Here is a 26,556-nt window from a genome sequence, read left to right on the forward strand (position 1 = left end):
ATTTGCTAAGACAAGGCATGCACATGTGCAAACAAACTACCTTAGGCTTGGCCACAAAATAGACATAAAGATCTTAACAGCAGGGACAACCTTCTCAACTATTGACTGTGAAGGCATCATGAAGCAAGACACAGACAACAGATTCAAAGTTCAAAAGAAACCGTTTTATTAAAGTAAATGTCAGGATGGTAGAAGGCCTAATTTGCCATATGCAAAGGTGGGATTTCCCTACCTAAACGAAACTAAGGTAAGTCTGAATCCAAGCGTTCAACTTAAGAATCTGTCTGTGTCCAAAACCTATCATTGCCTCACAACAAAAGCAAAACAATGTATAGGGGTGTCACTAACCAAAGAAACAGTGTTAAACAATTACGTTCTGAGCTTCTTCCAGCTTGCAGCTCTCTTTCAGTTCCCTTCCCCAAGTGTAAACTAGTTCCAGAAAAAGTCTCAAGGTTACCTTTACTAAGTTCAAGGTTATATAGTTCTAAACAATCCTCAGGGTTCCCTTACCCACATTTCAGGCAACACAATTCAAACACAAAAGGGCTGTCAGGCTCCGTGCTCAAGACAACATATGTAGCTCTTCAAGCCTCAGCCTTGTCTTCCCCAAGTCTTTCATCTCATTATCACAACCATGCAGGCCTCTTGGCTACTTCCTCGATTTCCTTGACCCATAAACTTTAATTCCGTTCTTCATGTGATAGGATTAACTTCAATGTATATTCATGCCTTTGAAGCTTTCAGTAAATTTGATATTCACTGTGCCTTTCATTTGCTCCTTTGCAAAGTTATGTTAATTCAATGTTCCTTAAGTTTGAAGTTCCATTAAAATCAGAATTCAACATGCAATGGTTTTGCTTACATTTTAAAGTTCCCTTCACTTTCCGTTCAGCATGCACTAATGTGTCTTAATTCTGAAGTTCCCTTCACTTCGGGATTCAACAAGCATTAGTTTTGCTTAATGGTTGAGATTTTATTCAGTTTGGTATTAAATAGGTATTGCTTTGGCTTAAAGTTATATTTCATTCAACCCGCTGTTTAATATTTGTTTGTTTCACTTTAACTGAAATGCCCAGCACTCAGAGACTTTCGAAAATGTTCTTCTTAAGACACGCGACCACTCTGACACAAGGTTTTCTGTAACAATGGTAATGCTTAATCATTCGCGCACCAGGTTTCTCATCTGGTAGACACTCACTGATCTCTCCCAGCAGCGCTGAAAACAAACTCCTGCTTCTGCTGTCAGACGTCCACCTCCTGCCCCTTAGGCACTCCTGTGTTGGCTCATTAACACAGGGGAACAAGCATTTCTGATAAAAGGGAAAGGACAGCCTATCCACACGGCTCCCTTCTCTGCCTCCAGTCCTCTCCATGGAGCCCCTGCTCCCATGCCACTCTTTCCAAGACCACTTCTCCTTACAGTCCCACAGCAATTGCCTCCTGCGTCTCACCTCTCTTCCAACCAAGTTCCCTGCTGTTCACACAAGCGTCCCTGCTGCCCCTCACTGTGTTGCTTTTCTCTCCTCCTTTTATACACCTGCAACCCTCTAACAGGTTGCAAGTGTACTTTCCCAGTTAGACTTGCATGACCATGATTAATTGGACATGCCTGACCTTCACAACACATTGCAGGAATCTTCTTCGTCCCAGTAACAAAGTGGGGAAATGGTATAGTGTTCATTACTCTCAGCCACCTCTTCCTTGTATCAGTACTGTCAAGAGTCACAAGAGGGGAAATGAGGGGAGCTGACTTGCAATAACCCATAATGGTCAGAGGAGGGTTAGGTTGGTCATCAATAGGAAAAGTGCTGATACCATCTATCGCCTGAGGGCACCCCACTCCCAATCTTCAAGGACCCTCTACCAAGGTGATCCTCCCTCGCTTCTCTGCCCAGAGGGTCAGGATCCAAGAGTGATGGCCTTTCCCTGGCTCCAAGGGGAGTAGGAGTGAGAATACCCTCAGGTTTCTCACATGACCACCTGAGACATTCCCCTTTAGAGCCAAGACTGATTATGGGCAGGGTTATGGTACTATTCTACCACATAATAAACTTGCCAAGTGAGTCTACACATGATACGTTTTTTGCTCAAAGTTAGTGTCTCAGTATTTAGTTGTGGCATAGCTATGATGGTAATTAACCTCATTCCCTGGCCAGGGCATTCTAGTGTGCACTTGAACATACTCAGTTTAATAGCTCACACAATTAGCTAAATGTTATAAGTAATATTGCCATGTCTACTACTTGAAAAAGTGCCAAAATCCACATATACTGCCTCATCACAAGTTTGGGGGTAACCCTTAAATGCGGCAGTAATGCTATTACCGCCACATTTAAGGGTCCACCAAATCACGTGTTTGGTTGGATTTACCCCCAGCTCTGAGCTGGTGGTAAATACGCTACGAATTTCCCAATTTTCTGCGCAGTAAGACCGCTGACTTTAGTAGCAACGCAATTCCCCATTGGGCCCAATGGAGAATGGGGAATTCCCGAATGGGCCCAATGGGGAATTACCGTTCTGCCAAATCTGCAATCCGGCACTAATAGCACCGGGGGTTTGGCGGTAACGCTTATAGCCCCAGTGGTATCTCGACGGTAATGAGGCCCATAGTCTAAACACTGGCATTTACACATGTCTCCCATGTATGTATATATGTATGGGATTTTTGAAAAATAAACCGTTCTGAGAAGTAACAGAGCACTCACTTGCATCGAGCCTTCTTCCCAATTTAAGCGTATGCATGCCTCATCCCTAAAAACCTAAAAGAATAGCTAAAGGTGATTATTTGAGAATCGGTACAATTTAAGGATTAAGACTACAGACATTACTTCACACCATTGAAACACCCCCTTTAAAAGCATCAAACCCCAACTTTTCCTAATCCATGGGAAGATTTTAAAGAAAGAAATAATTTAAGAGGATGAGGCCAGTTCAGATCATAATGAATTAAGGTGAAGGTGTTTCTGTTAACTGTATGTCTATAACAATTATCAGTTCAGAGTCTTGGGTACAAGAGCAGCTTCCAGAAAGCAAGAGTGATAGTTAAGGTGGTCACATTACACACAACCTAAATAGATACATGTAGGCACTGCCTAAAGCAGCCTATGCTTTGATGAAGTGTTCATGATTGCCTTCTCAAGGGAGGAAACTTGGATGATATAAATAGGAAGCAATGGGTGCCTGCCTGCCTGCTCTGGCATGTAATAGGTAGGCAACACACTTTCTATGGGAATTGTTTCACATGGCCAGCTAAGGATTCCATAGTTCTTGACATTGTCTGCATTTTCTTCTTCTCTCGCGCATAGAGCCTCAGGAAGAAGGTGGAAAGACTTGCCTCTTAATTTTATGGAAATCAGAAAATACTTTGGTTTAGAAGCAAGTTTGCACTCTGGAAAAACTGCATGTTTCAGGAAGGTAAAGGGCATGTAACTAATAAGATCACATTTGTATATGACACCTTGTGCATGATTACTTCCACTTTTAAATGTTATCATGTAGGTGTTTTATTTAAACTGAATGGTGCTCAGTTTATTAACCACAGATGCACAAAAGCCTGTGTTGACCCTACCAGGCTTTGGACCTGCATACAGCCCTCTAAAGTGACTTGTGAAATCACTGTGCATGCTGATGGCATATGATTTCAAAAAACTGTTTCCCAAGCAACCAGTTATATGTTACTGGATACCATTGGTTGAAGATGTGCTTTTGCCATCATGAACACACCACATTCAGTCTGCCACAGGGAGAAACTGGTTAATAATGTCATAGTTATATGTTTTTGTTGAGAGAACAAATACAGAGGCTCTTGGAGAGCATTGCAATAGTTTCCCAATCACAGACTAAGTTGTGTTGCAAGTTTAAATCAGAATACCAGTCTGAAATAAAATTCTGTAGGCCACTGTATTTGCAACTTACAGCATACCTCTTGCAGCAGAGTTGCTGTGACGATGAAGGTCATGGGGCTTTCAACTCTCCAGAGGAAGCAGAACTAGAAGTCTTTGCAGAAAGTAGGTCAAGTTGAAATGCTAGTTCTAGATGCATTAGAGCCCTTTCACTTTATGGGCAGGAAAAGGACCACCTAACAAATTAGATCTTGGGCATTAGATGCAGAATACTTTGAATGGCTCTCAATGAACCACAGGATCAGAGAGTTGCTAGGATATGGGGCTTTTATTAGTGAATTTCTCTGCATCAATCGCTGTAGAATTTTTAGCACAGATGTATAATTACAACAACCAAAGCATTGGAGAAAGCCTAATGAGAAGGGCATGGATTAAAGAATAAGGCCCCAAACTGATTGAACAAGTCACCCACCATAACATGGTGCAATCTCTGAAGACCTTCGCAGAACCGGATCCAAAATCGAACATTGTGTGATTCACCAATCTCTTGTCAATCTTTCTCTTGAATAGAGGATAAGTACCATGCTATTCGCATATCTGTTGAAAAATCCAAGCAAGTCAATCATTCACGATTACAGACGAAAAGATGGTTACAAAGAAAATCATCTTTTTCATGAACACTAAGGTCACAACACTTTCAGCTACAACCACGTGTGAAGCTAAAGGATAATTATACATCAGATTTACTATTGCCAAACAAAATAATGAGCCTGGAAGAAGATCATAACTGTTCAAAATAACTAATTTTTCATACAAAGCAAAAATAAAAAAAATGTAAATGCAGAGAGTAAAAATAAAAGATATTATTTTACTTTCTTTTTTACAAAAAGCACATCTGGTGCAAATTTACGTATGTGTTTTAAAAATGATATTTGATTTCTTATTAATTTAGCAGTGCCAGGCAAACCCCACCATACCACCCCAACTAAAGCCATCCCAATTTTATTTGCACTTACCTATTTCCAATCTTGAAGGAATACCTTCAAAATGGATGAACATTAACCCAAACGCCCCAATAATTTGTGTAGCCCTCCTCTGCTCTTCTAACCCATGCCGATCCCAGCTAGGAGTTTTGGTTTTTATTTCCATTTACTTTTTGGTTTGTTTTTGATAAAATATTAAATTTGAGGTACTGTTGCTTTATTCATTTTAACCATCAGTATTTTCCAGTAAACCCTAACGTTTACTTTTCTCCATTTTAATCCCAATGTCTGAAACAAATGCAAGCCCTGATTTGTTTTGACCATAGCCTTCAACTCACTCTGATTGAAAGGAAACAGTAGAACTATTTGCAATTGAGAACAACCAAAATGTTTCTTCTCACTATTATGATATGGAAATGAATGAATATAATTTACAAACTATTAAGTGAAACTATATGAACCAAGGACAAATGTTAATTTAGTGAGCAATGAACAAATACAACTGTTTCCTGAAAAACATGTGTTTTCATGTCAATATATCAACCAATTAAAGTTTATGCTTGATGATTCTCTGAAACGTCATCCATCCGTGAAGACCATTTTCTCTGATTGTACATGAGGAGGAGCATGGAATATTACACTTCACTGCTGAGCTCTGAAGATTTTGTCTCTAATGGCCTGCAGGTACCCAGAAAAGGGGCAGATCTTGAGAGGAGGTCTGATCAGGATTTTCCTCTTTCTTCATGCTTTCAAAGTCCAGCTTCCACGCAAATCTTTCATGGAATCCTGCTTTTTCCCTGGGACAGTAACGGGATGTAGATAGGTGGTCCAATACTAACATCTAGGGCCCTTGGCTTAATAGCATGGGCATATTTTGATTGTGGCTGTAAATTGCACAGAGAGGACCAATTTCATCTAAATTATCCTCTATGTGCGATTTTGATTGTTTTCATGAATGGTGGTTAATTCTGCATTTAAGACCTGGTAATCTGGTGACTCCTCGCAGAATATATGCCCTCTGTGAAAATATCATGAATTCTGACTGCAATATCTGTGCATTACAGACATCATTTGAATTCCACACTCTTCACTTATATTAAAATCAATGCGAGTGGAGATTCAAGTTTGTTTGTTTATTGTTTGCTTATTAGGTGCTTATACAGCAAATACATTCAGTTTCAAAAGCGCCCACAGGGCAACAGGGTGGGAACATGGGATTGCAGTACAATTAAAATATACAAGAAATACAGTGGGGAAAGGGATGGCCGAACCTACTATGCTTTGTGTGTATTAAGAACGTGCAAGTGCAGCAAGGAAGAGGGCAGTGGAGTAGGTGCTGGGGTGTCCGTGCTTGAGGGTGAGTCACAGATGAAGTTGAAGGTATGGCAAGTACTATACGGCCAGGAGCTTTGTTGGTTAGAAAAATGTGAGTCTCCAGTGTGGAGGGTTTGCCGAGGCAAGTGCTGAGGCTAGACAGAAGCTGGGCAGACTGGGTGTGAGTGGTCAGGAGCCCAGAGGATGCATAAGGGTCCAAGAAACCAATCACAGAAACTGTGAGATTAGCAGAGCAAGGAAGATGGGAAGAAGGAGGCAAAGAGGAGTCTTGAGGTGTTTTCAGAACATAAGAAGGTCCTGCTCAAGATGCAGAAAAAGGGGGAGGCTGTTACATATGAGTGTTCCAGCTGAGGAAAGCAAACAACCTCCTGCTCTCTGTTTAGTGAAACGCTTTACACACAAGGAGTTAGTGCCAGAAGAACGTAGAGGTCAAGAAGGAGAGTATTTTGCAAGAGAGAGTTTCACATAGTGTGGTCCCCGGCCCCAGACAGCCTTGTGGATGATGCAGAGGGATTGATTTGTGCACCAACCGGGAGCCAGTGGAGACTTTTTAGAGCAGGAGAGATGTGGTTCCTGGGCTTAAGGCCAAGGATACATCTTGCTGCTCTACTCTGGATTAGCTGAAGGGGTCACGGAGTGGAAGAAGATAGGTTGAGGAGGAGGCTGTTGCAAAAGTCAAGCATAGAGAGGAAGAGTTGAAAGTGGGACTTCTTAGCAATGCCCCGAGTGTGAGGGAGGAAGGAGAGACAGGAGTCAAAGATGACTGCAAGGTTTCTGGCTTCAGAAGAAGGAGCAGGGGAGAGCCCAAGGTGGGAGACCAGTGAGAAGGGAAGGAGGAAGCAGGGGTCCCAATCAGAAGGATCTCCGTTTTTCTGGCATTGAGGCAGAGACCGTTGGAAGTGCACCAGGCATGTATGGCAGATCGGCAGTCAGGGATGAAGGAAGGTGTGAGTGAGACAGCCGGAAGTCTGAACAAGAGTTGAGTGTCATCTGCATAACACTGGACATTGGGGAGAAGGAGGAGATGGGGAGTGCCAGTTGAGTAAGGTAGATGTTAAAGAGCCAGGGGTAGAGGATAGATCCCAGAGGGAAACCACAGGTGTAGAAGGAAGTAGGAGAGGAGTAGGTGCCCAAGATGACTTGGAAAGAGCGGTCAGTTAGGAAAGAGGTCAGCCATTCCAGTGCCCGTTCCCAGATACCAAGGGTATCATGGAGTCTTTGTATGAGGATGGAAGACAGAGGAGAGATCAAGTAGGATGAGGACAGCTGCGGAGTTGGAGTCCAAAGACGTGAGTAGTTCTTCACGGGTGTTCAGAAGAGCAGTTTCCATGCCTCTGGATGCTTGGAATCCAGACTGATTATCGTGGAGACCACCGACAAGTTCAGTGTGCGAGTTGCGTTCGGACAAGGCGAGCTTCTACAGCAGTTTCCACAGGAAGGGGGTGATTGAAATAGGGCAGTAGTTGGATGGACAGGTAGGGTCTGCTGATGTTTTTTTTTCAGGAGGGAGCGCACCAGGCAGTTCTTAAGGGAGGAGGGGAAGAACCAGCGGCGAAAGAGTGGTTGCAGAGATCACTCAGTGCGGGGGCAAGAGAGCCAATGTTGTCCTTGATGGTACTGGACGAGCAGGGTGGAACCTGTTTTTGAATTAAGCAGACACCAGTGCCTGAATGTGGACCCTTTTCTTGGCACGTATGGGGTGTCTGTATTGGCTTTGGAGCGGGCAGCAGGCCAGTTTGTCAAAGGGTCAACCTGAGGTTTGCCACTTCCGTTCCGCTGCTCTGCACTTTCATTTCAGGGCTGCAAGTGCAGAATCCTACCAGGTTTACGCTTAGACTTAGTGTCATGATCTCTGCTTCCAAAAGGTCAGGGTTTTCCCAACTCCCTTGGAAGCAGATCCATAACCCAGGTTCCGAGTGCCAACCAGTCCCAATTGGGACCTTTTGGACCCAGTCCTGGCGCCAGTGGCACCAGGCTCATAAATATGCCCAGTCCCAGCGCTGGAAGCGCCGGGCTCATAATGCTTGGGTGGACTTACCTTCAGCAGACCATGCTGCTTACTTGCCTGCCAGTTGAGCCTCTGATCCTCTTCTGTTTGGAACTACTTTTCCTGTTGGGTGGGGCTGGAGCCACTCCCTAGATTCAGAACACTGGAACTCTTCTGGAAGGCAGGAACTCTTTTCTTACCAGGAACTCTTTTCTTACTTAGGCGTGGCTGTGGAAGGAGACACCTAAGCACTACAGGAGGCTATTTAAACCACACCCGGTGGATGAATCTTGCTTTGCGTTATTCTGCAACCTCTGCAGCAGAACGCTCATCGTGTCTTCTGCATCCGGTCCTGGGCCTAAGGAAAAAGGCTTACCATCCTGAATCCAGTCTTCAGCAACACCTATAAAGACAAGAAAGAACAGGTTAGCATTCCGGCATCTGAAAGGCAAAGGCTTACCATCCTGAATCCAGTCTTCAGCAACACCTATAAAGACAAGAAAGAACAGGTTAGCATTCCGGCATCTGAAAGGCAAGTTTACCAACTCTTCGCACGCTCCGGAGGCCTTCGGCGCTGCATCCCGCATCTGAAAGACAAAACAAGGTGCGTTTAAAGACATTGGGGAACTTTAATACTCACGTGCCATTACTCCTTTCCACATCTAATCCAGTGGGTATTCCGGCACCCTGCAGCCGCTCCGAACTCGTACCTGCAAAATAAAAAGACAGTTAGAGCGCATAGTGAAGCAGGCAACAAGCGCTTACTTACGTGCTTCCAGGCGCTTCTATTCATCACACGGGCTCCATCTTCAACTCACTTCAGCCCGTCATCCGCCATCGCCGGAACCCTGCAAAACAAGAGACATCATTACTAAAGACTTTAAAGACATTTGAATGACTCGAAACTTACCGTTCGTGCAGTAAACGACGGACAGCAGTCCTCTGAAGTCAAGAGGCCTGCGCTACCTATCCAGTGAAGAAACTGGTTACAGCACCCTGCCCCGAGGCAGATGGAGAGCTCGGCATTCACTTACCTAAGGTGAGAGCGTTAACCTTTGGGGGTCTACAGGAGAGGAGAAGAGGAAAGAGATAGGGACACCCCAATAACCCCAGTTCATTAACCCCATATTTTCTATCTGCAGACATCTTACTCTACACGTCAGGCATACAGTGCACAGAGGTCCAGCCCAAAGAGCCAACCGGGTGCTACACATCACCTTTGAAGATACGGTAGTCGCCCAGTCAAGACCGGCGCCTCTGCGAGAATCAGGTGAGCGTTACAGAACGCAAAGCCTACCGCAAAACTCTCGCCCAGGCGCTATGGAAACCTCGGATACTGACCCCCTAGCCCGGTTACTTGGGGAACTAAGGGCAGAAGTGCATGCAGCTCGTCAGGAAACGAATGCTCTAAGAAGGGAACTAATTATTTCCAAGGAGAGAACAGACAATCTTGCTAGACAAGTGCTACAGTCACAAGCCGGACAGACCCCGTTACCCGCATCAGGGGCAAATCTTCCTTCAACATCCTCTATGAATCCAGTGCAGATCAACCTACCTGGCAATGTACCTCTGGCTCCGCCCGAACGATTTTCTGGTGACCCAAAGAGGTTTGCAGTATTTATCAATCAGTGCCGGTTGCACTTCTTATGCCGGCCAGCAGCCTTTCCAACTGATCAAGCAAAAGTAGCTTTTGTACTTTCGTACCTTAGTGGCAATGCGGCAGACTGGTCGATCCCTCTAGTTAATCAAGATGATCCGGTTCTCCATGATTTTCAAGCCTTTCAGCTTAGTATGGAAAAACTGTTCGCAAGACATTCACAGGGGCAGGCCTTGGACAATGAGCTTCTTTCGTTGCAACAGGGTAATCAAGACCTTTTGGCTTATATTGCATCTTTCAATAGACTAATAGTGGAAACTCAATGGCCTGAGGACAAAAGGATTACGCTGTTTTATAGAGGTCTACGTGGAGAGCTCAGACGTTTTAGCCCAAGTAGTGAATCCCCCACAAGACTGTTCGGATTATATAGACTTGGTCGTTCAAATAGATCACAGGCTGCAGAACAGGAAGGCCGATCGTTCCAAGTTTGATGCTCGAGTATTTTCCAAACCGCCAACTCCTTCCAAAGGAGTAGACTCCGGGGAACCCATGCAAATAGGGGGTCTGAAAGGTCCTCTAACACAAAGGGAGCGGGAAAGGAGGAAACAGTTGCAATTATGCCTATATTGCGGAAACTCAGGGCACTTTCTTCGAGACTGTCCGGTGAAACCTGCCAAGAAGGCAGTAGGAGCTGCAGTTGACAAAGTTACAAACTCTGAGCAGGGAAACGACCTCGCTCGACAAGAATAGAGGTCCTCTTGCCGAGCGTGAAAACCAGTTCCGTGACCTCGCATTTCGTGATACCTATGGTCCTCATTAGCCCTGATAATCCGGATCGATTACATGCAATTGAAGCTTACGTCGACAGCGGTGCCATCGGCAATTATGTGGATCATGAAATGGTTTTGAGGATGAATCTAACTCTTTGTCCCAAGGCTGTAAAGGACGTCATTACTACGGTGGATGGTACGGAGATAGCCTCCGGGCCAGTTACGCATACCACTCAAGAGGTGACGCTAGTAAGTCAAGATGGACACCATGAGAAGATCGTGTTCGATGTGATCAAGGCCCCTCAGTTTCAGATTATTCTAGGAATACCTTGGTTAGAGAAACACAATCCTCTGACCGATTGGCGAGCAAGAACGGTCCAGTTTCCAGAATGTGTCTCTACTTGTCACCCTCCACCTGGTGTTGCACTGGCCGCAATTTCTTCAGAGACTCCCCAGTTACCTCCCGAATACCTAGAATACCAAGATGTTTTCCGGAAGGATCAGGCTAACTCTCTACCTCCTCATAGGTCTTATGACTGCCAGATAGATCTGATACCTGGATCTACTCCTCCTTGTAGTAGAATTTATGCCCTCACCGAGCCTGAGAACCTTCACCTTCGACAATACCTGGATCAATACCTGGCAAATGGGTTTATTCGTCCTTCCAAGTCCCCTGCTTCTTCAGCTTTGTTCTTCGTTCCAAAACAGGAAGGAGACCTTAGAACTTGTATCGATTATCGCTCCCTGAACCAGATCACCGTTAAGAATAGATATCCGTTACCTTTGATCCCTGAACTCCTGGACCAAGTCAGAAAAGCATGCATATATACAAAGCTGGATCTTAGAGGAGCTTACCACTTGGTACGAGTAAAAGAGGGCGATGAATGGAAGACGGCCTTCCGCACCAAGTATGGGCTATTTGAATATCAGGTCATGCCCTTCGGACTTTGTAATGCCCCGGCCGCCTTTCAATATTTTATGAACGATGTCCTCAGAGAGCTCATAGATGTATGTGTTGTTGTTTACATTGACGACATCCTCGTTTATTCTTCATCGGAATCTGAACATCGGAAACACGTGAAAATGGTCCTCGAAAGATTGCGTCAACACAAACTTTTCGCTAAGTTGGAAAAATGTGTTTTCAACGTGACTGAAGTTGAATTCTTGGGATTCATATTATCACCTGGCGGAGTGCGTATGGATTCAAAGAAGGTCGATGCAGTTCTCAAATGGCCATCACCATCCTCCGTAAAAGGTGTGCAAAGCATGTTAGGCTTCGCTAACTTTTACCGCAGGTTTATCCCCGAATTCTCTCGAATAGTCCAGCCCATCACTGCCTTGTTAAAGAAAAACAAACGTTTTGAATGGTCTACCGAGGCGGAACAAGCTTTCCAGGATTTGAAGACTAAATTTATCTCTGCACCAATCTTAAAACACCCTCGCCCCGAACTCCCCTACATCGTGGAAACTGATGCTTCAAGCCTTGCCATGGGGGCAGTTCTATCACAAAAGGACCCGGTAACCAATCAGTTGCATCCCGTGGCATTTTGGTCCCGCAAATTCTCGCCTCCTGAAATCAATTACACGATTACTGACAAGGAACTTCTGGCTATCAAGTCTGCCTTTAAGGCTTGGCGGCATTATCTGCTGGGGGCCCGACACACCGTTACTGTGATTACGGATCACCGAAACCTGCAATATTTGAAGACCGCAAAAGCCCAATCCTCTAGACAACTCCGTTGGGCATTATTCTTTGCCGAGTTTGACTTCATAATTACCTATCGACCTGGTACAAAGAACGGTAAAGCCGATGCCCTTTCTCGGATGGGAGTGGAAGAACACTTGGTCAACCCTAAACCTGTACCAATCATTCCCGAACAAAGAATTCTGGGTGTAATCGCCACAGAATCCATAGAGGAAGTTAAGGATAAAGCCAGGCAACTTGTAACTCCAGCAGACATACAGAATTGGCATCTGCAGGGAAAGGACTTTGCAGTAAAGGACAACTTATTGTATTTCCAAGAACGATTATACCTACCCAGCACAGATTTACAGAAAAAAGTAATCTCTTGTTATCACGACTCTTTAATGGAAGGTCATCCCGGTATAGCCAAGACCTCAGAAAAGATCAAGCGCTACTTCTGGTGGCCGTCTTGGAAAAAAGATATCAGAGACTTTATAATGTCCTGTGGAGTATGCGCCCAAAACAAGAGTCAAAAGGAAAGACCAGCAGGCCTCTTACGCCCTATTGACATCCCACCTTGCCCTTGGCATACGCTTTCTATGGACTTCATCACTGATCTACCTCCATGCTCCGGATACAATACGATTCTAGTAATCGTGGACTTATTCTCCAAGATGGCGCATTTCATTCCGCTCAAAGGCTTGCCAACAGCAGCAACTCTGGCCCGAGAATTTCTCGAAAACATCGTCCGACTGCACGGTTTTCCTTCGGTTCTAATTTCGGATCGAGGTAGTCAATTTATTTCTCATTTTTGGCGAAGTTGCTGTCGGTCGGCTCAAATTGATGTGAGACTATCGACCAGTCACCACCCTCAGACCGACGGACAAACCGAGAGGACAAATCAAACTCTGGAACAGTATTTACGCTGCATGCTGCAACAAACTGAAAAAACTTGGAAAGATATCCTTTGGATAGCCGAGTATGCCTACAATAACTCTGTCCATTCGGGAACTGGGAAAACCCCGTTTTTTCTTTTGTACGGCAGTCACCCTCGAACCTCGGAGTTGGATCCCCTCCAAGATCTTGAAACACCAGCAGTAGACTACCTGCATTCTACAATCACTCAAGCCTTTAAGGAAGCTGTTTCTCACCTTCAAAGGGCTAAAGAACAATACAAGAAAGGAGCAGAAAAACATCGGAAGGAAGCCCCTCACTATCAAGTAGGGGATCAAGTCTGGTTATCCACCAAATATCTATCTCTAAAAGGGCCACGCACATTCAACCCAAGATACCTTGGTCCCTATTCCATCACTACCATAGTAAACCCAGTAGCGGTCAAGTTGGACTTGCCCCCGCACATGAAGATACATCCGGTCTTCCACATCTCTCTATTAAAACCCGTGCAACCTCAAACCCGACTAACCAAATCTCCAAAACCTATCCTAGTGGATGGAGAACTCGAGTTTGAAGTCAAAAGCATTCTGGACTCCAAGATCTCCAAATCTAAACTATTCTACCTAATTGACTGGAAAGGCTACGGCCCCCAAGAGAGATCCTGGGAACCTGCTGAATATGTCCACGCTCCTCGCCTAATCAAAAGATTTCACCGAACATTTCCTGACAAGCCAAAACCCCCGGAGAAGCCCGGTTTGGGAGGGGCCTTGAGGGGGGGTACTGTCATGATCTCTGCTTCCAAAAGGTCAGGGTTTTCCCAACTCCCTTGGAAGCAGATCCATAACCCAGGTTCCGAGTGCCAACCAGTCCCAATTGGGACCTTTTGGACCCAGTCCTGGCGCCAGTGGCACCAGGCTCATAAATATGCCCAGTCCCAGCGCTGGAAGCGCCGGGCTCATAATGCTTGGGTGGACTTACCTTCAGCAGACCATGCTGCTTACTTGCCTGCCAGTTGAGCCTCTGATCCTCTTCTGTTTGGAACTACTTTTCCTGTTGGGTGGGGCTGGAGCCACTCCCTAGATTCAGAACACTGGAACTCTTCTGGAAGGCAGGAACTCTTTTCTTACCAGGAACTCTTTTCTTACTTAGGCGTGGCTGTGGAAGGAGACACCTAAGCACTACAGGAGGCTATTTAAACCACACCCGGTGGATGAATCTTGCTTTGCGTTATTCTGCAACCTCTGCAGCAGAACGCTCATCGTGTCTTCTGCATCCGGTCCTGGGCCTAAGGAAAAAGGCTTACCATCCTGAATCCAGTCTTCAGCAACACCTATAAAGACAAGAAAGAACAGGTTAGCATTCCGGCATCTGAAAGGCAAAGGCTTACCATCCTGAATCCAGTCTTCAGCAACACCTATAAAGACAAGAAAGAACAGGTTAGCATTCCGGCATCTGAAAGGCAAGTTTACCAACTCTTCGCACGCTCCGGAGGCCTTCGGCGCTGCATCCCGCATCTGAAAGACAAAACAAGGTGCGTTTAAAGACATTGGGGAACTTTAATACTCACGTGCCATTACTCCTTTCCACATCTAATCCAGTGGGTATTCCGGCACCCTGCAGCCGCTCCGAACTCGTACCTGCAAAATAAAAAGACAGTTAGAGCGCATAGTGAAGCAGGCAACAAGCGCTTACTTACGTGCTTCCAGGCGCTTCTATTCATCACACGGGCTCCATCTTCAACTCACTTCAGCCCGTCATCCGCCATCGCCGGAACCCTGCAAAACAAGAGACATCATTACTAAAGACTTTAAAGACATTTGAATGACTCGAAACTTACCGTTCGTGCAGTAAACGACGGACAGCAGTCCTCTGAAGTCAAGAGGCCTGCGCTACCTATCCAGTGAAGAAACTGGTTACAGCACCCTGCCCCGAGGCAGATGAAGAGCTCGGCATTCACTCACATAAGGTGAGAGCGTTAACCTTTGGGGGTCTACAGGAGAGGAGAAGAGGAAAGAGATAGGGACACCCCAATAACCCCAGTTCATTAACCCCATATTTTCTATCTGCAGACATCTTACTCTACACGTCAGGCATACAGTGCACAGAGGTCCAGCCCAAAGAGCCAACCGGGTGCTACACATCACCTTTGAAGATACGGTAGTCGCCCAGTCAAGACCGGCGCCTCTGCGAGAATCAGGTGAGCGTTACACTTAGGTTTCAGGTGGATCCTCATGACTGGGGCAAGGATGTCAAGAGTATTGGTAATGGTTGAGTGAAGGTTGCTGAGAGCAGAGCCGGTGGTAGAGTCTGTGGCAGGGGAGACAGTGGGGATGAGAGTAGAAGCAAAGGTGGCAGCTGACACTCGTTTCATCGGGTGGATGTTCAAGAATGAGTTTGGCAGGGCATCACCAACCTTCTCACTAGCAGGTATGGGGAGGTTTTGACAATGCAATATTGCTCTTCTGGTTGTTACCCCTATGACTATCCCAGTATCGGTATGTTACTTTTGACCCTTAGATGACAGAAAAACCTCAGACTGGGAAAGTTTTTCTAAGAGGGTTAGGGCAAGTATAACCACCTCCATGGCGAGGACATCGCCATCCACGTATTGGAGAAGTCTTTCTATGCTGGTGAGGACGTGGATGTCCATGTCCTCCGTAGATCTGTCTTTATTGCAGCCACGAACATGCTGCTTCACTTAGTGGCTTTAAAGGGATAGAAATCAGAATAATGAACACAGATTAAGCCACAATTTTACCTAGTCTTCTTGTGACAAGCTTCTCCAATTGCAAATATGTCATTTGACACAATTTCTTGTCCCATGTTGTGTGGATGAACGCTGATCATTCCATGCATTATTAAAAATGGTACATTAGCATTACATGAGCGTAATAATACCTTTCACTTGCTTTATGCATCGCAGAGCATACTTCAATGTCGCCAGCATGCCAGACTTTCCTTTGTTACGTTTTTCGGGAGGGAGGAGTGTTCTTAGTTCTTGCAGCATTTTCATCAATAGCTTTTTGTGTTTGGCTTTTGTGGGCTGCTCACTGCTGCAGAGGACAAAACAGTTGGCAGCCGATGTTAACTAATTATTTGTTTAAATGCTCTTTGAAAATGAACAGACATGCAATTACTTTATTTTCAAATAGGTTGAAATAAACAATCGGTTGCAGGGAATGCATTCAAGGGAGAATGCATGCCCCACTGGATAAAACTCTCCATATGCATAATTGTTCAGACCCTTTGTTTTGTATTTCTACTTATTGGATTGGACTACACAAGTCATCTTTCACAGGAGAAAAAATGCTTTAATGATTCTAAATGTTCCATATAAATACAGTTAGAATACATTGTCATTGTATCATACTAAAACCATGGGGAACTGTGCATTCTTAGAAGCCGCACACACATACACATGGTCTTAGACAAAATTAGGTTGTCAAGAAACAGTGAATATGATAAAAACCCTAATAATTATAATCCACATACTTATGAGTTTAATCCAAATTCTTACTAAAGATAGCTAGCTTCTGGAAAGGAAGAAGGTGCTTACAATGATTATTGGATGTGCTTTAAAGGTTCCATGACACCAAGAAGGTGGAGTGGCAACGTGGGTATTTGAAAAACACTTTCATGCATGGTTTCTGTGTGGATCTTTTGGAATTTTCAAGGGTGACGTGGGATGCAGTTGATTAAATTGCTTTGTTATGAAACTACTTTATTTTCACCTTGCACATGTGAGCCAATGAGCACCCAATTAAATATGTTCTACAATGACATTTTCATCCAGTGGTGCAAGCTTGTTTCATATAGAAACATTGAACCCACCAAACAGTAGAGAGAACATGTGTCCATTCCATGAGGAGAAAAGGTAAATAGGTATACAAACCTTACAGAGAAGCCGCTGCGTTGGTCAGCACATTCTCTGAGTGTCCAGAAAGTGTATTGATGAGTCCAGCTTTTATAGTAAGGAATAGTTAGATCAGGGTCTAGTCTGCTCATATGGATTCTCTTTAAAATTACATTTGGCTCCTTCTGGGGGCCTCTGTGAGACGTGCTGTGGTCAAGCTGTGTTCAGGCATATGCAGCATGATTTTGTGCGAAATATGGTTACAATATTAATATTTATATGAATGGTCAATTATTAATCAATATTACTATGTCCTGTGTGGTCTCATTTTGTAGGGGAGACTCACTAATTTGTAACAGATCCATAAAACGTGTCCATTTGAGTGTAAATCTCTGCATTGTAAATATATAGACAAACCCATTTGTAAATGCACCAAATAATGCTAATTTTAAATGGTCCACTTTATTCCTTTTAAATTCTGCACATGGAAACAAATCCTCGAATTAGCATAATGTATCGTGATCGGTTCTCAGAGGTTCTTTATTTAGTTAGTGATTAAAAGGTGGTTCTGGGAGGCACTTTGAAAAGGCTGCGTAAAGTCTCATATCTACTCCAGATAGTGGGTTTTGTGGGGATGCAAAGTTGACATTTTTAAGTGCCAACATTTTTCTTTTTAGCTTGGGTTTTGGAAAACAGGCCTGTTTTTTATGTGAGCAACTTAGATCTTTATCAGCTGGATTTGGGTCTACTAGAATTTTACTAATCCCTGAACACATGATCCTTTTGCAGTACTAAACTTAATTAGTTTCTTTGATGGCAGAAAGAAATGTATGGGTAGTATCATTCTCCAACCAAACGCCACCAATTCTCTTGCCGGTCATTTCGTTCAATCTAGGACTTGACTCAATGGCCACAGGATTGAATAGGTATCCAGTCTATCATAAACATACAGTTGCCAGATTATAAAGGTGGTCGGCAGCAAGATACACAGTGGACCTCTCCATAAACATCAATAACCATGTGTATGCATTGTTTCTTAATAACAGTCATTGAGCTAGGCTACACATACATCAACAGTCGGGGTGGTTGTATGAGTGCCACTAGATCAAAATAAGCTATGTGTGAACACAAGAAAGAATGTGAGTTGCTCCTCAGTGTCTTTTTCAGTCTGTGAGTCAATTGTTTCTGCCATCAATGAGTGTTAATTGAAGACCTCCACTACATTGTGGAAAGATATTGCTAGTTGAGGGTCCAAGGGTATTGCTTAGGGCCTTCTTTCACTGAGGCAGATACTTCAGCCTATCTCCACAAGGACAACAATACAGCAGAATCATAGGCTCAGACCATGAACTTTCAAATATGCTATGGGTCCCAGAGAATGTCCTGTTCTGCATGAGGCTAGCACCTCACGCTTTCTAAAAGCACTTATGACAACAACAATCTTTCCCTTGATAATGAATTCAGAGCGCGGTTCTGTACTACACCTAGGGCAGCCAAAATATTTTCACCAGCACAGTTATGGGCCAGAGGGGAGACAATGACTTTGATTCAAACCCAAAATGCCTTGTAGAAGCAGTTTAGAGAGCAATTGTCTGGACAAGGGACATGAAGTGGAGGGTCTATTTACACAGAATATATTTACAGTCCATTGATTCCTCCTTCATGTCTCAATACAGAATTGCTATGGTGAGAGATCTGAGAGGAGAGACCCATTTTCCCTGGAGTACTGGACAAAATGCTTGTGAAGCCACATGAATTGGTTTTCATTCATGTATACTCGTGTGACATTTGAACTCCACCAACCAGAGTTTTATGCTAGTCGATGCATCCATGCATTACGCAGACCAAGAATCGACATGAACATCTACTCTTTCGATGCAGCCAAATCTCTTAATGCAAACACTTTTCAAAGGGAATTCTACCAGCATTCAAACTTTCATTGTGGTAAACCTCTTGATAAGGCAAGCCCAGGCCCAATGAAAGCAAAAAAGGTAACAGCAGTGACAGCCTTCCTGATTGCCAAAATGTATTGTTCCTTAGTTTGCAATTATGTTTTAATGAATGCTGGCTTCCAAAAAAAGACACAAACCCGTAGTAAATCAAAGATTGCCTGAAGAGGATTTCTCTTGCTTGCTGAACATCAATGACTTGCATTTTATGAAGTGACAGCTCAATTCTGGAGATGGAGTGTTTGTGAACCATTTCTTCTATCAGGCTATATGTAGGCAGAAAGCTGTTTTTAAGGACAGGAGGCTGTCACCACAGAGGTTAAGGTGTTGGGATAGGTTGTATTCACAGGGGAAATGCCATGAAATGTTAATGGACTTATGCTAGCATGAGCATAAAAACACTATTCTGCTTCTACTTGAGGAAAATGTGAAAAAAACAAATCTTGACCAAGCACCGAGCTTTAAAAGTCCTAATAGCAAAGGGCATCCAACAACTGCACTCGGACTATGAGGAGTCGCTCATATGTAATAAGCTATTTGATAGCTCATTGCCTTAGTTTTGGTTGTAGGCCAATGTCCTACTTTGGTACTACTCATCAACTTGATAATGAATTTGAGAGAAGCAGTAAATATCCACAGCACTTTATTTTCTGCAGAACAGTGAGTAACTATTGTTGGTGGTTGAAGATTTACAAGCTGTTCATTATTCAGATGGTATTTTCTTCCAGTCACGCAAACACTTTTCGTTCTTCCTGCACTTGAAAGCTCTGCTTATGCACAATAGAAAAGAAGTCACACTGACAAATAAGCAGTGACTGAGGGCTTGACAACATCAATGCTTTCCTGGCAACACCAATTTTATTTTTATTTATTAAATTGTTTTTTTTATAACACGCCTAATACCGTACCTGACTTTGGTTTCTAAGCGTGAATCTGGGATTCGAACCTCTGTTGCTCTGCGTGGTCTTGCTTCCAAGACCAGTGTGTTGCCCCTGTGCTATCCTCCATTCACTGGTTTGGTGGTTTGATGTTTCAATATAGCAGCCACGTAAACTAGATAGGTGCCAAAGGTCATCTCAGACTCTTTTTGTCCATCAATATTTTCAGTCTCATGGTTTAAGAAAGACCTTTAATTAAATGACAAGGGGAAATATAGAGTTGAAGCACACAACTTGTGGCATAATGGGTACCACGAAGGACTGAAGCAGCGTGGCCTATTCAAATTGGTGTTTTAAGTGTCTAGAGCATGCCTTCTTCCAAAATGTATTCTCCTTAATCCAACCTCCAACTCATCTCACAATCTGCAGAATTATGTTTTGGATCTAACAGAAGAGAGTTCAATATCCTAAGAACAAAGTCTTAGTAGGGCTAAGTGCCCCTTCCTGCCCCCATATGACCCAGTCACCTCTAACTGCTGTCATATGCACAGAAACCCCACAGCTATTGTGATATATGGTCGTCCTACACTTCAATAGCAGGCAACTGCAGAATTTAAAAGATGACATAAGTCATAAACTGCTGTGGTGTCGCTTTGGGCAACAAGTAACTGTGCACTGTGTACAGGCACCTGCTGCATTCCTAACAGGGGAAAACAACAGGCCCTGCTCCTGCTGAAACAAGGCAGGATCCGTTTCTACTGGAGGAGAGAAAATTACACTTTGGGTTGTTGCATTAATTTCAGCAGTTGGAACATACATGATGGGGATTGAATTTAATGTGAATTTCCCTTTGATCGACTCAAAATCGATGAATAGTGTTTATTACACACTGGGTCCCTCACAATCATCCCACACAACTTTATTCTGTTAGGTCATAATTCCGATCTGTGATGCGATATAGAGAAATAGGGCTGACCTGCAGTACTTTAAAGCCAAAACATTATTCACAGAAGGGTTTTAAAATGGCAAAACCCCAATGGAAAATGCTCTGTGAATCAGGGTCAAGGGTCTAATTCAAAGAAGGGATTCATTATGGCAAAACCTCATTGGAAAATGCTCTGTGAATCAGGGCCTAAGTCTCTTACAAATATATCTTATCTGAGCAATCCACAATTGTGCTTAAATGGCTACCTATGTTCTTTTTAATGTAAATTCTGAAGTCCAATGAGGCCAACTATTATGTTTCCCTGATAACTTGGCAGAGCTTAAAAAGCCAGAGGTCTACTACGTCAAAGCTGAAAATCAAACCCAGACCGCAACAACGGGTTCCCTTGTTTACTTTTAATTGGCCTTTGAACGCTTTAGCCACTAAGAGTCTCTGCAGCACAAATTTCACCTTGGAACAAACCTCATCTACTTTATCAGTTCACCATTCTAAAAAACAAGATTTCCTCCCAAATTGAGAGATATACTGAATTATAGTTTAGGCAGGGATACAGAAAGGGATGCATTTTTCTCTTGTGCAACCATGAGTCAAAACTTTGGGAAATACTTTGGGCAGGGGTGTTACTGGGCAAGATGTACAGAGGTCAATTCTAATACACCACTGGCAGAAAAACAACTCATCTTAGTCATAAATTAAGTTGCACACGTGTACATGCACCTCTTCATTCAGGGCTTCTAAAGATATTCAAAGATACCCACTATTCGACTTTGAAACCTACACCATGTTCAGCCTTCCAACAACTCTTGTCTCAACACCAAGCATTGTGGGTCAGAGCACAGCACAGGCTGTTCTTTAAGCTCCAACATCCCACAAAGTGTATCCATTTAGATCGTTGGACATTCACCCTAATCAGAAGTCTAATACTGAATTCCACACAGAGTTTATTCTTGAACACACACTTACTAATCTTTATCTAGGCACTATAGAAATGTAACCAATCTTTACTATATCTGGACTATCCACATTCACTGTTGCCACTGCGATTTCCATTCCATCAGCTGGCCCCTGCACCACAAGAATTCCCATCTGAAATAAATACCAATAAATACACATTTTTAGAAAAGTTGCACTTCTGGAATCATCCAATGGAAATTCCTTCACCTTAAGATCTGCAAGCACATTGACCACCATCACTTTCCGCTAGAGGTCTCAACCCATCCCTGCTAGGTGCCCCCGCTGTTGTACATATCACAGGCATCCTCTAGACTCTAACACTTATATTCCCAGAGGCAAAGGGCAGAGGCTCGCTTGTCTGCAGCGAGAGTCGAGCTCCTGTTAGGACACACCCCATGGTCTTGTGGTGGTGAAGCAGAGGGGGCTCTTAAAAACAGAGCATGCCCCCCTCACAGCAAAGCCAGGCGGCAAAGGGCAGAGGCTGGCTTGTGGCTGTTGTGTGAAGAAGAGGGTGCACTAAAGCACAACTCTGGCAAAGGCTCATGAGTTTATTTATGGCTGTGGTCTTGCCAAGTTACTGTTTTGATAGTTTACAGTTCTCAACTTTTTTGCTTAGTTTGCTTTAAGCCTGGTGGTACACAATAGCCTTTTGCAGCCCATAGTTTACTTTTTGGTCGAGACTTTCTCCTGAAACTTTCTCTGACATATTTGTTATGTTATGTTAAAGTTTTTTGTACCGAGGTACAGCGCAACCAACACCAAAAAAGGCAACCTGGCGATATGACTGAAAACAGAAGTATTGCAGGAACGGTTAGACTAGAAGAGTAGAGTTTTCAAAGCTTTCCTAAAATGTATTTGAATCGGACAAGCACGAAGGGCAACCGGAAGGGCGTTCCTCAACATGGCAGCTCTGACCGAAAAAGAAACGGCGTCCAATTATTGCATGACAAACTCTAGGGACAGCCAAAAGAGAGCGGTCCGCTGAGCGCAGTGTGCGGGCAGGAACATAGGGTCGAAATTTGTACTGCAGATACTCCGGACTGGCAGCGTAAAATGCCCTATGCACCAAACAAAGAGATTTGAAAAGCACACGCTTTGCCACTGGGAGCCAATGGAGGGACCTGAGAACAGGTGAAATATGCCTCCGATACGGAGTACCAGTGGTAAGGCGAGCAGCAGAATTTTGAAGCACCTGTAAACGATGTACTAAATAATCTGGCAGAATAGTCAATCCTGCTGAGAAACAGAGCAGAGACCACCGGGACCCGCAGATGGAACAGAATAAATGGCAGGACCTTCCTGAGTATTTTCAGTTGAAAGTGGGCAGCCTGACAGACCAAGCCAATCTGAGAGGCCATAGAGAGAGAGGCCGAGAGCTTAACACACATATTTTTGACCGTCAGAACAGCCGCAGGAAAAGTACCCAACGCAGACGGCCAAAAAGACAGCGTCCAGAGAGAAGGGAGAGTGTCAGCGCCCACAACCATAACCTCAGTCTTATCTCCATTAAGTTTAAGCCAATTTTCACTCATCCAGCATCCCACGGTTAATAAGCAATCTCGCAGCTGAGTGGCATGGGCATGATAAAGTAAATCAAGCCGAACCAAGATCTGAGTATCATCAGCAGACGAGTAGGATCTAAAGCCGTGGGAGCAGATCAGAGCAATCAGAGGCTGAATATAGTTATTGAACAGTGTGGGAGGCAGGCAGAGCCTTGCGGCCCCCACACAGCAGAGCCACAACCACAGAAAGAAAAGGTTGAAGTAGGAACTGCTGAGACCAGTCAGATAGAAAGGAGCGGAACGACAGAAGAACAGAACCTAACATACCGGCAGCTGACAAACGACTGATCAGGATGGTGTGATCGATGGTATCAAATGCGACCAAGAAATCCAAAGGATCAATGACGCCACTCCACCCTGATCCGCAATAAGTGTCAGGTGAAGCTACCTCCTATTTTACACGCTACACTGTTCCACTTTTTCAGTACAAGTGAACGAAGGACACCTTTTACAGGTCGATAGAGCAGGTTGCTCTATTTGTTGGAGTGGCTGAAGTGGAGTGGCTGAGGCGGGGGACTCAGACCTAAGTCAGCCCCTCGAGCTAATCATGCGTTCCACCTAATTGCACCCTGTTGCTCTGAATACGTTTTCCTTTCCTGCAGGTCTTGAACGTTTTGGACTCTGAATTTGAACATTGATTTTATTTTACAAGCAGTTTGGAGGGGTTTTATCATTTTAAGATACATGTGATTTTATTAATTGGTTTTAATTTTTAACTTTGAACATTAAATATTGATTTTACCGAGCAGCAGCATTAAGGTGTTTATATATATTTTAAGATGTATTTGTTTTATCAATTTTATTAATTGGACAACAGACTTGGTTTTAAAGTTTGATTGTATTTATTTGTGGAAAAATGGCTTAACGCCAAGCGAAAGATGATCAGTCGGCCGACAGGAATGTTAAAAAATTCAAGAACATACAGAACATCCAAGGGAAAATAATGATACAGGCTCACAATCTACTCTAGATGTGTATTTAAAACAGATGGCACGAAAAATTGAGGAACGCATTTTAGTTACAGAGAGGGCTATTGAAGCAGCCAGACAATGCGGAGCAAGGGAGGCAAATGTCCTATCCGGAACTATCATTGGCCCTTTTCTATTTGGTAAATACCGGTTGCCAAGAGTTTGTACCGCAGGAGGATTTAGAAGGGACATAGTAAAAGCGCATAGCATACCCCTAGCTGCCTGTATACTTACCCATAGGTCACTTCGACGTTTTAGCTATATCCCTAAGTATATCTGGATATGCAAATTCTTCCTCTGTGTGTAGGGACAGCAAGCTCCTAGAAGGAGTCTTGGACAGGAAGCTTTTTCCCCTAATAGATAACATAAACTCACTTAAAAACTCATTCATGACCTCTTTTGCAATCATGGTTAATATTATTAGGGAGATTTTTTAAAAAAAGGACTTAGTGGAGTTAATACTGGCCATTATGGGGTATGTTGATGCCTCTAACACTCAGGCTGTAATCTCTTGGAAGCAGCAGACAATCACTGGGAGTGGCGGGAAGGAACCCACAAATCCTAAAATAAACCCTATCCCTATGCTCAAGCAGTATGGCTCAGCCATCAATCAGCTTAAAGCCAACCTTGAATGGGACAACTATAGGGCTGTTGGGGAAGCAGGCAGTTATTGATCTCCCACCCGCCGTAGGCCCCCTACTTGGGGCTATTCTTGACATCCCAGTACTTGTGGGTGAACACAACGAATCTACTGTTTCCCTAATTAACAAGGCAAGCCATTGGATTAGTACCAACTTGGTCAGCCCTAAAATTAATCCTAGGTCCATTTTTATGGCTGGAAGAGTGTCATGGACTGATCGTATGGTGAAAACACTGGCTGGGGATTGTGTGCTTGTTACTATGCCTACCCCAGCATTTCTAAGCTACTTGGTCACTGCACTCAATTCTGGAGGCAAAAGATCTGAGCCAAATCCACAAGAGTAAATTTGTCCCTCTTGGCTTTTTTTATCCATTACAACATGTCAACAAAGGAGGGCTGGGGGGCTGAAGAAAGATTGACAGGGGGTGTGCTACAATCAGTAAAAAGAACCCCCAGAATCCTAAGGGACAGGAACAAGTCATCAGGCAGGAGGGTGTGGTTGTAACCTCCAACCGGTTTAAAATCCTCTCCATCATCGAGGAACTGGACTCACTGAAGATTGCTCGATCTGAGGAGTCAACTCATATCCCATCGACATCTAACATTAGGGGGCACCACCTGGAATCACAGCCAAGTAGCTCTAGGGCATACACACTGTCCATCCTCAGGTGGAAAATAGCAGGGTCAAAACTAAATTCAGGGACCAGGATACATTGATGTTTTTGAAACAATATTATGTGGCCCTACTACAGGAAACAATGGCCAATGAGGAGTTACTGTTGGATGGGTTTGTGTCGTTCTCAGTCCCTGCATGTTAAGGATAAAAAAGAGGGTGTTGCTTTGGGTGTCTAACTATGCTGATAAAGGCATCATTGAATTATAACATTAAGGTTTTAGATACCGACTCAAATTATATACAACTACTTAAAGTAGTCCCAACTCAAGGCGACAATTTGTTGATTATGAACTTTTAAAACAGGCCCTATATATCTGATTCGAATAAGCTATGGGTGCTGAAAGTTTTGTTGGAAGGGAGTGTGCTTGACAAGCTATGTCAGCACACAGTGTTATTGCCTGGGGGTGATTTTAATATCAAATTGGGTAGTGGGTCTCCTGTGGACTTCCACGTTGAAAAAGAGGATGCTGCATATCGAGCTGTGCAGCCACAGATGTTGGACCCATGTTGTGCACTAAGGGATTAAAAGTTGGATTGTGGCTCTTAGATTGGGGGCTGCGCTTCCTGAATAGCCCAGTAGCAGCAGATGTCCCGGGGGTAGCCACATTTAGAAATACTCAGCGGTCATCAACCGTTGATTATTTCTGTATGCATGTCCAACATTGACACCTGATAAAAGATTTTGCGGTCATGCGAAAAAGGTGCAGAGATCATTTCCCAATTAGATTATGCCGCATGTGGGAATGTACCCAGCTGATCTCGATCACTTTCCCGCATTTATACTGTGGCGAGGTCAAACCACATTGCAGGAGAAGAACTAAATGGGCCAGGCAGGACTCTGCGACCCTCTATCAGGAACTAGTGTCCTCTAATTTGTATTTGCTTATCCTAATCCTGGATGATTCCACCCCCTCTAACAATTTGCAGCATGATTTTATATGTAAAAAGAGTGGGGGGCGGTGGGGGTAGAGTTGGTTTAACGACGAGGGTAAAATACTTTTAAAAAAACTGCTTGAATTCCTGAAGGAACCAGATTGC

The 26,556-nt window shown here is 43.9% G+C and overlaps 1 protein-coding gene across 1 annotated transcript in view; it reads right to left on the reverse strand.

Moving 5' to 3' along the window:
• Positions 1-26,556, reverse strand: part of LOC138492881 (period circadian protein homolog 2-like) — a 344,827-nt gene that overhangs the window by 305,044 nt on the left and 13,227 nt on the right. The window contains 1 exon segment of the mRNA XM_069620199.1: positions 15,991-16,145. Within this exon segment, the coding sequence (XP_069476300.1) occupies positions 15,991-16,145 (155 nt within the window).

The sequence above is a fragment of the Ambystoma mexicanum genome, chromosome 10, assembly GCF_040938575.1.
Source record: "Ambystoma mexicanum isolate Mex_15411 chromosome 10, UKY_AmexF1_1, whole genome shotgun sequence".
Taxonomy (NCBI): domain Eukaryota; kingdom Metazoa; phylum Chordata; class Amphibia; order Caudata; family Ambystomatidae; genus Ambystoma; species Ambystoma mexicanum.